The 17,369-nt window shown below is 33.1% G+C and overlaps 2 protein-coding genes across 3 annotated transcripts; both read right to left on the reverse strand.

Moving 5' to 3' along the window:
* Positions 1-694: 694 nt before the first annotated feature.
* Positions 695-1,779, reverse strand: LOC113731130 ((-)-isopiperitenol/(-)-carveol dehydrogenase, mitochondrial-like). The gene has a single exon (XM_027256218.2). It carries the CDS (start codon positions 1,700-1,702, stop codon positions 917-919), a length of 786 nt encoding a protein of 261 aa, XP_027112019.1. The 5' UTR covers positions 1,703-1,779; the 3' UTR covers positions 695-916.
* Positions 1,780-8,841: 7,062 nt separating this feature from the next.
* Positions 8,842-15,600, reverse strand: LOC113731129 (GDSL esterase/lipase At1g29670). 2 transcript variants are annotated; one of them, XM_027256217.2, is made up of 5 exons: positions 15,288-15,600; positions 14,667-14,791; positions 10,872-11,117; positions 10,517-10,748; positions 8,842-9,162 (listed from the first exon to the last, which is right to left on the reverse strand). In XM_027256217.2, exons 1-5 carry the CDS (start codon positions 15,535-15,537, stop codon positions 8,954-8,956), a joined length of 1,062 nt encoding a protein of 353 aa, XP_027112018.1. In that variant the 5' UTR covers positions 15,538-15,600; the 3' UTR covers positions 8,842-8,953. The 2 variants fall into 2 exon arrangements, with proteins under 2 accessions (XP_027112018.1, XP_027112017.1); XM_027256216.2 differs by having other exon boundaries at positions 8,842-9,207.
* Positions 15,601-17,369: the final 1,769 nt, after the last annotated feature.

Genomic DNA, 17,369 nt, shown 5'->3' on the forward strand with positions numbered 1-17,369 from the left:
ACTTTTTATTTATTTTCAAGTTTTTGAATGTTATGGTATTGTCGAATGTTATTTTTTCTATTTTTGAATTATTATTTACTAAATTAGATGTTTAAATTTATATTATAAGAATACTTTATATTACAATGCGCATATAGTAATATATTTAAGAAAGATTAAAATAAAATATATATTAAGTTTGTATTTCATATCGACATTTTTATAAAATTGACTAAATAATTTATTATTTTTTGAAGATTCCCGTTCAACGAACGGGTACAAAACTAGTTTTTTTCTAAACTTAAAATCTGAGCTATCCTACATGTAAACGTTTCTAGAAAGCCATCAAACGTTTCTAGAAAGCCATCAGTTCAGTAACCGTTCCAGTCCGTTATTGTCTCCAACCTATAATTCATCATCCACAATCTCCTTACATTATCCTAAACTTCTCGAGAAAGAAAGAAGTTATATGCACCTACTCACCAAATTAATCACTGCGCCTTATTTATCCTCCTTTAACCTAAATTTTGCAAAATAAAATTAGTCAATGAAGATCAACCAAAAAAAATAATTCAAACATGAATAAACCAGTATGGAGATGAAAACATCCTCCGACTTCTTTAGTCTTAATCTAGCATTATTTCCTTTATCAAAACAAGGAAACTAAAAAAGTACTCTTGATCTCTACCATGTCAACAGAAAACAAAAAAAAAGGTAAATTAAATAGGTCATCTTATTTTATGTTGACAGAATTCGACAAATTCAAAACAACAGCATCTTAGACACATATTTCTGTCCGATATAAGTATTTATTCTAGTTTAAAATTCTTAACTTCTGCTGTGGATGCAATAATTTGAAACCTTCAAACACCCATTGCAACAAATTAAAAAAAAAAAAAAAAAAAGTACGAACTTCTGTTGCGATGATAATCGATAATCAAACCGTACATCCGCCATCAACCACCAGATTATGCCCTGTGATAAATGCAGAATCATCAGAGGCAAGGAATAAAGCAGCATCAGCAATATGATTAACTTTCAATATAGTTCCTTTTAAGCAAGAAAGAGGCTGATTCAACTTCTCAAATTCCTCAGCATCCATCTGAAACGAGCTGCACGTTAGCGGTGTAGCAACAGCAAATGGTGAAACAGTGTTGACCCTAATCCCATGTGGCCCCAGCTGCTTGCTAGCACATCTCATCAGCCCCAAAATAGCATGTTTTGACATGTAATAATCAGTCCAACTCTCTCCACCCGTGGTGGCTGCTAAACTCGCCGTGCACACTATGCTACCCTTTACTCCCCTTTCCACCATCGCTTTCGCTGCGTGTTTTACACATGCCGCCGTGCCTCGTACGTTGATGGCCATGATTCGATCAAGTCCTGCAAAGTCAAGATCTATCACCAATTGTTTTGACTTGCTAAATACTCCTGCGTTGCTGAACATGATATCTAGTTGGCCATAGGTATGGATGGTTGAATCGACCAGTTTCTTGACCTGCTCTTCATCAGCTACATCGCAATGGACATAGCTGCAGGTTTCTGAGCCAATTGATTCGGCCACGGTTTGGCCCTCTTCATCTTGGATGTCAGCGATCACAACTCTGGCACCATGGTTGGCAAAAAGTCGAGCAGTTGCCTCGCCTATGCCACGGGCACCACCTGTTATGATGGCAACTTTGCCTTCCAACTTTTTGGTGATATTGGGAGGTGGTTGTGCCATCGCTCTTTGAGATAATTTTTTTATCTCAAGAAGCTAGTCCTTCTTTAGGAGAAATTATTGTTGTTCCATGCGTCGACAACTCGGAGGATTGCTGCTTTATAATACCCCCAAGTACAGTAGGTTCCGCCCTTTGCCTAATCATGTGCCCACTGCCCATCCCATGTGCTGGAGAATTTTTTAATCAACAATTGGGACTTGGAGTGCAAAGTACTGTATTGCAAACGAGTGCGTCGAATTTTGATCTAATTAAGTTGAACTTGACTAAGCTTAAATTCGGCTTTTTATTCGAATTTAAAAAAATAAAAATAATTATTTTATTTTTTTAAAAAATAAATAAAATAATATTTTTTAATAAATAATAAAATATTAATAATATATATGAATTTTTTTTTGGATAAATGACTTGGAGTTATTAATTACCATCTAGAAGACGTCAAAGATTTATATTATTACTTTTTTTTAATTTTGTTTTTGGAAAACCCAAGATTCCAAATGCCTTTTGCTTCCAAATGAGTTGGCAAACAGTACGGACCACCAAGTCAATAATTGAGATTGAGTATGCTGAGAAATGTATCCATTTGCTTTATTTTCATACCTTTTAGGTGTCACTCTATTTTTTGAAGGCTGGTAACTCTACTTCTAACTTACATGCATAAATTAATCAGTCAGTCAAAAACTAGGTGCATTTTTTCTGACAATTCAGATGCCATAGAAGTCCAAAACTGGCAAGGAATTGACAAACGATCTTTCTTCGTATTGTGAGAGTTTCAAAGGGCAATTACATCAAATCGAATCTTTACGTGGATCTCGGTCATCTTATGCTTCTTGTGAACACGACAATGGTGGAATTTTGTGCCTCTTGCGGAGGAAAGCCATCTAAGAGATAATTAAAGGCCTAGCCATCTAAGGGATAATTAAGTTGACAACAAAGGAAAAAAAAAAGTCCATTTTGGATGAATCTTTAAGTTATGATTATAACCATTAATATCTCCGTGTTTTAAGTTTCAACCTTCAAGTCTGACTTGGCCCCATATGGACAGATTACCATACAACAACAACAGAGATTGACAATCGATTCTGCTTCGGTTGTAACAATGCAAACACACTTACAAGTGTATTTCGAGAGGCCAAATCTGTTTATCAAATTTCATGTGATTTGACATCTTTGTTGCCACAGAATGACACGAAGTGTAAGGCAGTCCAGGAGAAAAGAGTCTTACGATCGATGCCAAGTTATTTTCTTAGGCTCGTTATATACTACGGTGGAAAACACTTGATCTGAACAAAGTTCATCCATTCAATTAATACATCATGCAACCATTTTAGATGATGAATCCTATGAAATGATTACTAGAACTAGAATGATCATAGAACCCTCGTAGATTCAGAGTGCCAAATAGAACCTTGCTTTTGGCATTCTTCACAATTTTTTCCTTTTCTTTTTTTTTTTTGTTATATTTGGTAACTATCTACAATTTTTGTGTACTTTTTTGGAAGAAAAGATATATCATGTGACGATGATTTCACCAAGATAATTCTAGTTAGACATTTTTCTATCCTTGTTCTCTCTACCCTTTTGTAATCACTTTATAATCTATTAAATTTAATTGAAGGATCCAGTAGAAAGAGGTATGTTAAATATAGCAAAATTTACACTATAACAAGAGTGCAAGACATAAATATATGACAGAAGATGATGATTTGTCTTTTGATAACCAATATTAAGTCAAAGATGCGTCCCACCCAATCCACGGTGTAATAGGGAAAGTGACATAAAAAGTCAAACACGCCTAGCTTCAAGGACTTTCAATTTTTGACTAAAGAAATTTTTGTTTTGACAATTATGCTTTTTTTTTTTTTCAAATGTTTCCTGTTTGTGGGTTTTTTTTTATCGTAATGATAATATTTTTAATAATTTAATTTATTCTAATTTTTTAAAAAAAAAAGTCGATGAAAATTAAATCATCATTAAAAAAATCACTAAAAATAATGACAACCACCAAAACCAATACCAAAAATAATGACGCTTGGTAGTGACCACCAGCCAACTGATTGTCTTTTACTGATAAACTGATTAAATGGTCCCAGAATGACAACTTCTCACTCTTGGCTAGCTTTTTTTTTTTTTTTTTTTTTTCCCAAAAGATGGCTAGCTACTTTTAATTTTAAAGTTACTGTGATTTGTGAAAGATTACACGCAACATAAAGTTTCGAAGGAGAAACAATGACATGGACACGTGATTACTGATTATAGGACCGTGATATAATAATACAACGTTTGGAAGAGGTGAACTGGGAATCTTCTAATACATGAACTCAAATCCTCCAGATACCAGATTGCTTTAGATTTTATATTAAAAAAATTTAAAAAGAAAAAATTTAGTATTAACTATTAAGTGCAGGGAAAGATTAAGCTCATTAATTACCGTCACTGATAAGTACAAGCTAGAAAAAAAATAATAACTAGTTGCAAGACTCGAGTAAAATCACGAAATTAGACACACGTAGATGATTGAATTACTACTTGGATTAAATGATTCACAGTCTCATTTCTCCCATTTCCTCTCTCATTTTCCCCATGACTATCTCTCTCTCTCTCTCTCGTCATCTTTTCGTCTTCCCGTATTTCTCTTTTCTTTTCCACCTTTGACTTTGAGTGGTAGGGATCACGTGAAAATGCCGTGACTGCTAGGAAGAGGAAATTTTGCATTGTAGTAACATAAAAAAAATGCTCATTCTTTGAATCTTCGCAACATCTATATTTATTCAGTTTTCATTTCTTCTAATATAGACAAATCTATGCATTTTGGACTAATTTGTGGAGTGTTCCAATTGAACCATATTTGTTGATTCAATAAAGATCAAGAAAATCCTTCCATGCTTCATATTGCAAATTAGCTAAACCCATTTCTCTACATATCTATCAAAAGATCATACTGTTCTCAGGATGAAAAATTTGAGAATTTGGGATAATATCAGATGCAAGTGAGGAGGCTTTGAGGATTGATTTTCTATTGAATTCCTATATAGAATCTCTTTTTTTTTTTGACTTGGACTGGGATCTTTTGAAAATTTGCCTAATGACAGCTAACATGACGATAAAAGTTTGGGTAGCAATTGGATGGGCTGGGTTGTTTATTTGTGTATCATAATTGGGCTATCACCCAACTAGGTCAAAATTTTAGTGGGTCGAATTTGAGATCAGTCAAACCAATAAAACACAGAATCACTAAAACCAGATCTTTATGGGGATAAACCCCAACCGGTCCAATTCACAGCACTTGACAATCTTGCTAATTACGTGAAACTCCTAGCCTCGATTTTTGTTTTTTGGTGGGCAAGCTCCTAGCCTCACATTAAAAGCGTAATTTTCTCATTATTGCGTTTTCCAAATTGGTGTCGTTTTCAAAAAATTAGTACATAATTTTTATTCTTTTGCCACTCCTATTCCTTGTCCTTTTTAGAAAGATAATACACACCATTCAAATTTCTTAATGTGGAGGGTGAAGTTTGAAAACTCTGTGTAAGTATCACCATTAGGTCATTATTGTTAAAATGTTGAGTTGCCCAAAAATGACAAATATTTGGGATGGAGGGATTGATTAGTAAAGTAAACATAGGAAATACAAAGAAAGCAAGAAAGAAGTGCACAGAAAATTCGAAATGGTAGCTTTCTACACCAATCAGATGTATGTGTATACTTATATATATATATGTATTCTTTATTACTCATCAGATGTTGCATTTTTCATTCCATAAAGTAAGTATGCATTAATATTTTGGGAGTTCACAAACATTGTCACATTTTTAATAATATACTTCTTTACAGTTTACACTACGTAATAGAGTGACACATATTAAGTTAAAAGGCACGTCACGCCCCAATCCATGGTGTAATAGGGTTGTAACAGCAAAAATCAAACACAGCCTAGCTTCTAGGACTTTCAATTTTTGACTTAATAATTTTTGTTCCTATAATTACACTCTTTTATTTCCAATGTTTTCTATTTATGGCATTCCCTTTTACCCTGTTCAATTGATTAACATATTTGAATCACCAAATGAATAAGTTTACAGGGTAAACGGGGTTTCCAAAAGACAATAGAAATTTCCAAAAGTTCAGATTAAAGTGAAGTGGTATGTAAAATTGAAAGGCCCATGAATTAGAGTTCTGGATTCAAATCCTCTTTCTCCATTTTTACTTTTTAAATCTCACCTGTCCCTTGGTAATTTTTTTTAAAGGTTTTATAGGGTAAAAAGGATTTCCGAAAGGCAATAGAAATTTCCAAAATTTCAGATTAAGGTGAAGTAGTGTGTCCTGAATGATTCACAAAAAGGATTTTCATTGCTTAATCCTTTTCCCCTTTGGATTTCAATCCGCATAACCTGCTTTATATGCTACCACTTAATCAACCCGCGCTTAATCATTCAAATCCAAAATTCACGCTTCTCAGCTAAACACAGTCCACGCTTTCTCGAAACTATCTTAACCATTCTAAGTCCATTCCGGGCAAGCATGCAGATCTTCGTCAAATCCCAAAGCAGCAGGACCATTGTTTTCGAGGTGGAAATTTCCGATACCATCCAAGTCGTCAAGGCCAAGCTTCAGCCGAAAGATGGAATCCCTCCTCAGCACCAGAGCCTCGTATTTGCCGGCAAACAACTAGATGAAGATCGCACACTCGCGGATTACGACATCCAGGAGAACTCCACCTTAATGGCAAGGCTGAGGTACACAGACAAGAGAAAATTCCGTCATATGCAGCCATATGATCCTCCCAATAAACCTCACAAAAGCAACCTCCCCAAATCTTTGTCGGAAAACAGTCCACAAAAGTACGCGCCCGTGTTTATCATAGTAATCGTTTAGTTTTTCGGTTAATTGTACTGCTTCTTAATGCTAACTATGACAGGTTTCTTGAAGTTGTTAGATGCCATATATGTTTTTTTTTTTCCAATGATCAGTTAATTGGAAATCTTTATCTTGTATTATTGACTGGAATTTGAATTCTTGCGGTTAGATTTTATGTTCTTTACTGATTAGCGACACAGAATTAAGCTAATACAGAATTAATTCATCTTGTATTTATGATTGGAATTTCTTCATATCAATAAATATTGTATCCCTAGACATTGCACCTTTTACATGGCTTAATTATATAAATAGTTATTGACAAAAAAAAAATTATATAAACTGTTCGGCTAAGTTGTGCACCACTCACTCATTAATAGGGGTTTCAAGTATTTATTTTTTAGAAAAGTACAAATAACATGGAAAAATGTATAAAAACAAGGACACAATAATTGTGATTGTGTGTATCAACATAACAAATTAAGTAATTTGTGTGTACTAACAAGTGCTCATTGGATACTGATCACTAGAAAAACCCATACATAAATCAAGAAAGATTAATCTTAGCTAATTGCAAAACTAATGTTACTCATTGACAAAGTATAAATTGTTTTTCTTTTTCGTAATTTTGTAAATTGATTTTTTATTTGTTCATGAAATAATGTCTTGACTATAAGGAAAAAACAAAATATTGGGCTTAACTTAATTTTAATAATAATTAAATAGTTTACATCAAATTGTGATTTTTTGGCTAAATCCTCAAAATATTGTCAATTTTTAAAAAAATCAACCAAATGCTAGTCTGCAAAAGCATAGTATCAAACTATGCCTGTCGCGCCATGTTGGCCTGACGGGCTCCAAATTTTCACCAAAAAAAGCTACATGATGCAATGACTCCTGCCTCTTACAACTTGCCACCCTACGTGGCTGGTCTTTGCCCCCACGGGATAGCTCGAGCGGTCCGCTCCCCCTCCTTAGGGTATGGCGACCTTCCTGGCTTGTCCAGGGTTCGAGTCCCGCTGTTAACGTGTTCGGTGTGGAGTGGGGCCTCCTCTCCCGGGCCGCAGGGGATTAGTCGGGCTCCGTAAGGATTGACCCGGATACCCCTGTGTCGACAAAAAAAAGAAAAAAAAGAAAAAGCAATGACCCCACATGGCGTGACGGGCTCCAAATTTTCACAAAAAAAAAGCTACATAACGCAATGGCCCCACAATTTTTTTTTAAGGGACCTGTCAAGCCGTCATGCCACCATGGCGCGACAGCTTACAGGATTTTCCATGCTTTTTCTGTCTCGTCATGAACGCCCTTTTTGTTTTTCTTCAGAAAAATTGTGTATAGAAATTTGTAAAATAAGAATTAGGGTCGGTAAAACCATTTTACCAAATGTAGAAATGTTTAGGGTTTACATATTATAAATAATTTGTAAGATTTACAAATTAGTAAAGTGACGGTTTGTTAATATTAACTTTGTTCATATAGTCTTCTAACACTTAGCTGTATCACATTAGGGTTTACTGTTTAGGGTTTACAATTTACAAATTAGGGTTTAGGGTTTACAAAATCAACTGTAATTGTATAGAAGTAGAAATATTACTACGTGAATTGCAATTTTTTATATTTAGAAATTTATATAAAATGCCATTGTGTTAAAAAATTAATCTTCGTAGAAATAAAGAATGTTTGTATAAAACACATAGATAGTAAATGTGCTTTTATAGGTCATTATTTGACATACGATACTCATATTTAATGATTAAAAGAATTAAATTGATCATAGAGTTAGTTATACCTTTTTATCTATTAAATTAATGTACCATTTTCTGGTATTGTAAGGTTTCATAAAATGCCGTGTACTTCTCAATTTTGAAAATATTTAATGTTGTTCAATCGTAAAGCGACTAGATTAAACATAAAAATCGAAATAAATAAATGCCAAGATGGATGAAGTTTAAAACATTGTTAAAAAAAAATATCAATGCCTCGCGTGTTTCTTGCCTTTATCTTTGCCCTTAGCCTGCTCGCGAAGGGTTGTGGGGGATAACATCTTTGCCCTTAGTTTGCTAAAATGGTTTTACTAACCCTAATTCTTATTTCACAAATTTCTATACACAATTTTTCTTAAGAACAAAAAAAGGAAAATCCTGTCAGCTCTTAAAAAAAAATTTGTGGGGCCGTCGCTCCTAGGCCATTTAAAAAAAAAATTTGGCATAGTTTGGTACTATACTTCTGCAGACACGCATTTGGTTGAATTTTTTAGCAATTGACAATATTTGAGGATTTAGCCTGATTTTTTTACATTGAGGCCATAAAATCATAGTAATTCATCAGACTTTCAGAGTTTTACAACACACTTTGTTGGGGAAAAAATGGGAAAAAGAATACACAACTGCAAACATAATCTATTGTATCTCCAGTTTCTCACGAGAGTCGGTGTCTGCTAGGCTACCGATACCAAAAGGATAAGCATTAAGTAATGAGGATAATGCAGAGTATGCCAATCTGGAAGATGCTTCATACACTATTTCACTGGGATGGAAATCATCCCAGAAATAATATTGGTTTCTGTTGCTGCAGGGAATTTGTCCAGGAATGCATTGTCCAGCACTAACTGTTGTAGACACATTGCAGCATGGTGATTTATCAATTGTAATTTCTGAGATAGATTTAGTGTAAGAATGCATTGAAAAAATTAAAAAAAAAACACAGTATCAAAGAAAAACGTGGAAGTAGACGTGAAGAAGATGTACAATGACCTTTTTTCTTTTTTTCTTTTCTTTTCGTTTTTGTTTCTACATAAACTGAAATTTCCTAAGTGAACCCTCCAATTGTCTGGTCTATATTATGTATCCAACTACACATTCAAATGGAAGCATCAATTATTAGAAAATGGCAAGTGGCAAGTTAGGATAATTTTGCTTTTATATTTACGTGTGAAATGCTGAGTAGCTGAAGTGTTTGTAAGTCAATCGTTCCATTAAAACGTTAATTTGCTTCATTGGACTTCGAGTTTATGCAAGTATATATACTGATGAATTATCATTCCATATAGTAGCAACCAATATTTCCTGTTCAAATGGTTAAAAGCTAACAAATCTAATTGTTCAAAGTGTATTAGACGCTTTAGATCATTTTATTAGGAAAAGTATGAAAAATAAGAACCCAAAAAAAAAAATTCATAGAAGGGTACAACTTTTGGTAAATAAGGGTATGGGTATTGTTCATTGATTAAAACAGTTAATAAATTTATTGTTAAATGACTAGATCTTGTTTGATAACCCAATTCAGCACTTAAATTTAATGACTTCAGATTTTAACATATTCGGACTTGTTTGATAATAAAAAATAGAACATCTAAATTAATTAAGTTACACTGAATTTTCTAGGCAAAATTTGTTTGAAAAAATAAGTGATGAGTTATTCACTTACTACTTAATATGGTATATACTCAAATATATTAGATTTAGTGCTTAATAATTCAGTAACTTAATGAATTCAAACTTTATATTTCAAATTTGAATTTTCAGATTTCAGTTTTATCAAACGCATTCTAAATCACCTTCATAGAATTGTGCAATCTATTGTATAGGGCATCTACACAAATATTATATTAAGAGATAAACTCTTTGGTTTATGAGCCTCTTCATTTTGATATTGCATTATCATGATTTTCATAAACTTCAAAAGAAAATAACCCAAGAATGTTAAATGTGGTAACTAACCAAATAATAACCAACTTGCATCTTTTTCAAAGAAACAAATTATTATCCACACATTTTACCTCAGTCTTTATAACAAAAATGTTGTAAAATTAAGTTCAATAAGCTTATTTTGTAACCAAAACCTTGATATTCTTTTCGATTGCATGAACATCAGGTTTGCCTTCATCACCGTCCTATATTATCTGTGCAGGTTGAGTCTAAATAAACACTTTCGGTTTCCATAAAGTAGAAGTTCTAACGTACCTGCAGGCATAGTGCTCAAAGTGATTGCTGTCACATTTACATAGATAAAATGTGCACTGCTTAACTCGGTATTCAGTTCATCGACCAGTGGCTTGAGCTCCTCATTGAATAACTGAACTTCACTATTTAAAGAATCCACACATGTACCATCTATAGATAACAAACCAGGCACACAACCAAGGAAACCTAGCCCAAAGATAGCTATTTTTCTTGCCCCCAATCTGTACAATTTCTAGCACCAAAAGGGATACGAGTTAGGTTTTTTCTTTTTTCTTTTTAAATGTATATTCAAGATGAACATCAAAATTTAATGAATGAAAATGGAAATTAGTCAAAAGAAAATAATTATACGAACCCTTAGTTGCTGAGAATATTCTTTAATCAACATTCTAGCAAATTGTCTTGGAGTACATAGGCGGCTTGTAGGATAATATTCTGGCAGTAAGTAGCTGTCGATGTAATCGTTACTTCCAATTGCAAAAGTATACAAACATTTGGCTAGGTATTCTTTTGTTGCAGCTTCGTTCCCAATTAATCTCACAAGCTGCGAAGTTACTCTTCTATGATTTTGCAATTGTTGGTTGAGGCTGACGATATCGCCCTATTAGTAAAAAAGAAAGCAATGTAGTGTGAGTTTTGGTTATCTTGCCTCCCTCAAGAGGTAAGTAACAACAAAAAGAAAAGCAAAGCACCTATACTAGATTCTTGAGATTTTGAAATAAATTTTTTAGTATAATTTGGTAATAATGAATGTATTCCATTAGCTTTCTTTTATTAAGCAATTTTAAAGAAGTGGAAATGCGTATCAGACAAGAAATTAGACAATAAAAGAAGAAATAGGTCAAGTTATGAGTCATGACTATTTAATTTCTAATGAGGCCATTGTGGCATTGTGACCAGAATCCATGGCCCGCAGCTGATATGTTCACTTCATTATTTGTTCCTTTTTTCATTTTTCATTTTTCCCCCAAGTATTTTTACCACTTCAGTGTGCCATATGGTTCATTTGTGTTAAAATTGAAAGACTAATCCACCAATTGAAAAATGGAGTTTGATTTTTGTGCACTAACATGGAAAAGGTTGCTATATTAAATAATAATAGGTGGTCAATAAAACTATAGCAGTGACAGAACAATACTGTTAATGATGCCATGAAAAAAATTGGCAAAAAGGGACTAGCAATTAACCAGTATTCTCAGAATTTCATTAAATCTTTTGTTGAAATCGATGCAACTGACAGGTGAAATTTGTATTTAATAAACATTTGGCTGTTTAAAGCATTAAACTATTTTGCAGAAACTATAAGTTTCATTTTGTCATTGGGGTAAACCTCAATGACATAAATGTAACCAACTCAATTTACAAAAGGGTAATTTGGGACTTTTAGATATATATATATATATATATATATATATATATATATATGTATATATGTATATGTATATATATATATATATATATATATATATATATTGTTGGTGCATGCAACATATGATAGCGACTAATTTCTGGGAGTATTTGATATACGTTTTGTCATTCAAGGGGTTTAACTATAATTTTGCCAAACAACAAGGTAGTTTTGTAATTTGGTCAAAACCACAGGGATGATAAATGTAATTAACCCAAAAAACTATATAAATAATATAAATAAAAATTTTCCATTTGAAATTCTCCTAGATAAGACAATTGTATGAATACTTAGATCTAAAGTCAAAACTGGAAGAGGAAGGGGTGGATTGAACAGTATGGAAGGAAAGAATATAAGTGAGGGATTTTAGTTCGAGATCTCCACTTACATTATATTTTAAAAAAAAAAGAAATAAAAAGAAGAAGTCAGAACGGGAAGGTCCAATGGAGCCCTAACATTGGCCTTGAACTATAGGCCCGCCAAACAATTCTGTTCCACTTCAAGGTTAAATGAAATTCACTTGAATCAAGGATCCATGCCTCATTAGTCTATTTTAGTCCACTACAAGTTTAAATGTCTATTTCAAATTTTTGTAAATCCTACTCTAATTTGTTTATATTGTATTGAAACTTATGTACATCTCATTCTAACTTGTTTACACTCTAAAGGCAAGCTAATTTGAAATGGAACTTGTGACCAGAGAAGAATGTGGATATATGATCATGCCAGTATCCTCTTATTCGACCATTCATGGTACTGGATTTTGGACATAGTTCGAAAACCATGGTGAATAAGTGACTCGAATCGTTGTCAAAATAACTAATCAGAATAAGTTCCCATGCCAACATATCGTGGTTAAGCGAGGATTAAGGGTCTAAGCTTGAGTCTACTTAACACTTCTAACTGGCAGTACGCGAGAACGAGCCTACACTTTGATCTACACATAGTGGACAATCACTCTAGATTTCATTGCATACAAAAATTAAAAGAAAATGAAAATCAAGAAGCCAAGTAGTCTCCTCACTATAATGTGATTTGACCATTTTTGGATTGTCATTTTTTCTCAAAAAATTTTTACCTTTTCATGAATACATTTTTCAATCATCTTTTTATCTTACATATATCAAATCGTTACATTACATTTTTTTTTACAAAGACTTCAGAAAACAATGATCCAAAAGGGAGCACATTATAAATTATTTTGGCCAGAAGGAAATTTATTTGCCAATATTCTAATTCTCAATTCATAAATATTTATAAATGTTAATGCATCTTCTGATTTAGTTAAATTATGTTTAAGTCGAGATCTACTGAGTGTAACACATAATAGAACCATGTACAATGTGTGTATAGGTAATTGAAGAAGACCACAAATAATAAACTTGGCATTTATGGACATCCTTATGTCTTAGTACTGTACAAGGTACTATACTATAAGATCCCATTAAATTGTTTCCCTGTCGAGAAAAGGTCAGTGGATTGTCAACATCATTTGTTATCTTCTTGTTCAATTATTGCAGTGTCATAAAAAAGTTTCAGTAGGCAGACTGCACATTAATGGCACCTGACTTATTAGGCAGTGACATGTTCTCGTTTTTGAACGTCATGTAAAAGGTCTGGTACTAGGGGTGTCAATTTTCGACACGACCTGAAAACACGACACGAATCTAATACGAAATTAATGGGTTTGGGTTGAGGTTTCGGGAATTCGGGTCAGAATCGGGTTGGACCCGATGAACCCGAAAAGAAAACAGGTCGATTTCGGGTCAACCCGTGGTGACCTGATATGACCCGATATGACCCGTTTACGAATTAAAAATAATTTAATAAACATAAAAATAATTTTATCTAACTAAACTAAGTTATTCTTTTTTTCAAAGGCATTAATTACTTAATCCTAAATGAATTTATTTAATTTGTGTGAAGTTGAAATTATTATATTTGGACAAATAATATATTATATTATTTTTTACTTTTATATTGTTTTAATTTATTTTATATTTTGTTTGGGATAAAACACTTTTACGGTGTTTAATTTATTTTAGATTTGGTTTGGAATTATTTATTTAAATTTTTATTACTTGATTATGTAATTAGTTTTGTGAGAAATTGATTTTATTAGAAATTACAGTGATAAATTAATAAATTAAAATTAAGTTTCGGGTCATTTCGGGTCGACCCGCCAACCCGTCAACCTGAAATTTTCGGGTTCGGGTCAGCATACCTGACCCGTCATGGGTTGGCGGGTCAGGTTCGGATCAACAGATTTTCTGACGGGTTGACCCGAACCCGAACCGCCAACCTGATTTAGACCCGAATTGCCACCCCTATCTGGTACTACAATGCATCACATTCCAATCATCAATAACCCAGGAAAAACGCCTTTCAAGAAACATGGACAAGAGCAAAATTGAAAAATAGAGACAATTGGAGAGTTTATGTTAGTCTTGAAATTGAACAGAATTGGATTTCTTAAATATACTGCAATTGCAAAACAAAGGGCCGTTAAATCAGTTCTTAGCATGTGGATGCACAAAATATAAACTATTTACTTTGCATTGAGATACATAAACACTATAATGTGATTTTTTTTTTAAAAAAAAAAGGTTTAAAATGGCTGAAGTGATTTAGGCAATTTTGTTTTCATTTTGTAAGTGTATTCTTACCAAAGTAATGAGAGTATATAACATTGATCTGAAATTTCAAAACTTTTTATTTTTCAAAACAAAGTTGTATAATTACCAGCTGGCGACCTGTCTGGTCAAGAATTCCGGATGCTGCTGATGCATAGTTAACACCTTTAGTGATGTCCTGGCCTTTTATATTTGCAAATGGAGGCATGTAGCCCTCAAATCCAAGGAGCTCAGCTGCCAGAAACAGACGTATACTTTCTATCAATAAGTAGCATATAAGTTGGCAAGCCCTAGCTTGTACATGAAGGGCCAAATGTTATTCTGAACCCTTAAACTATTGCTGCACTTCTACTTTAGTTTTTAAACTTCAAATATGTGTCACTTTTATCCCCTAAAAGATGAAATTCATCTCTTTTTTTTTTCAGTCCTTAAACTTCAAGCATCACTTACGTACTATTCCATCAATTTTGACAATCCTGCGAGATAGATTTCATATTTTAAGAGTAATGTTCGAAGCTGAAGTTTAAGAACTAAAGTTGATGTTTTCATATTTTAAGAGTTAAAGTGTCCAAGAATAAAATTTAAAAACTCAGCTTGAAATGCGTTTAAGAGTCCAAAGTGGAATATAGTCTTCATAAAAGAGTCCATACGAATCAAAAAACTTTTTGAAAGAAATAATACAATAAAAAAAAAGTTTTGTGCTGGATATAGAAAAGAAAGAGATGGTTACCTATGAAGTCCGCTTGGTTTCGCCCATTGGTGAAGCGACCAGTTGGACCTTCCGGGAAATCAATGCCGTAAGGTGGATAATTTGCCTTGGCAGTAGTGTTCAGGTAATTGTTGTTGCCATTGTCATCTTGGGAGTCGCCGAAAATGAAGTAACAAGGGACCTGAGGATTGCCCAGAGCAAATGGTTGCAAGAAGAGGCTAAGCACTCCTACGACGGGCAAGAAAACCCATTGCTTAGCTACAAAAGTCATGATTGTCGCTGAGGAAAGAAGCAAGTGATAGGAAAAGCCAGACGTGGAGGTACCAAAATTCCAAAGTCATTGCCAAAATATAGAAGGCAGAGGACCTATTGCAGTTGGCTGTAGTTGTAGTCCACCTTGGGAGAGGGCGGAGCCACTCCATCTCCACGTGCTGTTAAACCTGACCCGCAAAGGAATCGGGTAAATAGGTCACTGATTCAACTAATGAATTGATTGTTGAATCAGTGGATCAGTAAAATAATATTTATAAGGGTAAATTATATAAACTTCCCCTCTAGTTTTTACAAAAGTTAAGGATCTCCACTCTTGATTTGGGAATAAAGAGGACCCCCCTTCTTCTTTGCCAAATAACAAGAAAAGCTTCCCTACATGTGATCAGGGGAGAAATGTTAACTACTTTTGTCATAAACTCAATTCAAAGTCCCCAAACCACCATTTCAATGACATAAGTAATTTTTTCCAAAAAAATTAAGAAAAAAAGAGTGGAGTTTTTTTTCCCTCAACTTGTAACTATAAAATACCGATCACACATAATTGTATATATAGCCATAAAAGTTGGCCTTCTATCAATCATTTTTTTATTTGTAGATTAAGTGTATGTATTTTCATAAGAAAATCCATAATACTTCTTTTCTATATTAGCTTTGCCACAAAATAAGTTGATGTCTTGAATCATTTATGTAATATTCATGTATATACAAGTTGAAATTTTAAATTGTTAATATATTTGATAAATGTATAGTTTGGACAACTCATTTATTTAGAATCCAATTTATTCTAGAAGTAGACACACATGCAAATCTGTTAAATTTGACTGGGAAGAATAAAAATAACTAACAAAATATGGGAAATCTTCAAATTTTAATGCATAAAAATAGCTTTATTCTTCTTTTTTCCCCCCATTTCTTAGAGAACTAAAGCTCTTTGTTTTGACAATTTTCTTTTGTTTAATATAAGATAAAGGGTAAAAATGTAAAATCAAAACAATTATAAATTTTGACTTGATGGAAGACATTGATAAGAGAGGCTCATGTTGTTTCAGAATCAAGAGAAGAGACCCCTGACTGTTGCAGGAAACTAGAGGGGAGGTTTGTGTAATTTACCGTCTTTACAAATACATGTGACATATTAGTTATCTTGAGATGCATAGAATTTATAAATAAAGTACTTCATAAATATTAATTAGTACATCTAAAAAGATATATTTTGAATAAATAAACATTAATAAATGAGTAAATTTCTTTATATCATACTTTAAAAATATAAATCCTGCATTCACAGATAACAAAAAATTATCTTATTTATTAAAAGAATAGGCTTTTAAGGAAATAGAATTAAGTTTTTGTCAATACTTTGCCAAAAAAATTCCATTAATTTTCAACCATTGTTACGTAATAATAACACTTTCATATTGAATGTTGAATTGATTATGCAACAATAAAGCAAACAAATACATCTGAAGGGACATTTGATCAACAAGTGAAAGTTTATTTCTAATGGCAAAGTCTTTTGTACATAAATAAAGACGTTCATATTTCTCTTTGGGGAAAAAATTGAACTTTAAACAAAATTATTTTGAGATTTAGGGTCCAAACATCGGTAAACATACATTTTGACCCAAAAGCAAAGGCCTATCGGGTCATTGAGCACCATCTACATTCCCAATTAAACCACTGGACCAAACGGTTGCATCTTATTGCCTTCTCTTTATCCGATCAAATTAGAAATATGGCTCAGCTAGTGGCCGTTCATTGGGTCAAATGATTCAACTTCTGAGTTAGGACGAATTTAATAACCATCCAGGTGTCCCCATATCGGCCCAA

This window comes from Coffea arabica, chromosome 2e (assembly GCF_036785885.1).
Source record: "Coffea arabica cultivar ET-39 chromosome 2e, Coffea Arabica ET-39 HiFi, whole genome shotgun sequence".
Lineage (NCBI taxonomy): Eukaryota > Viridiplantae > Streptophyta > Magnoliopsida > Gentianales > Rubiaceae > Coffea > Coffea arabica.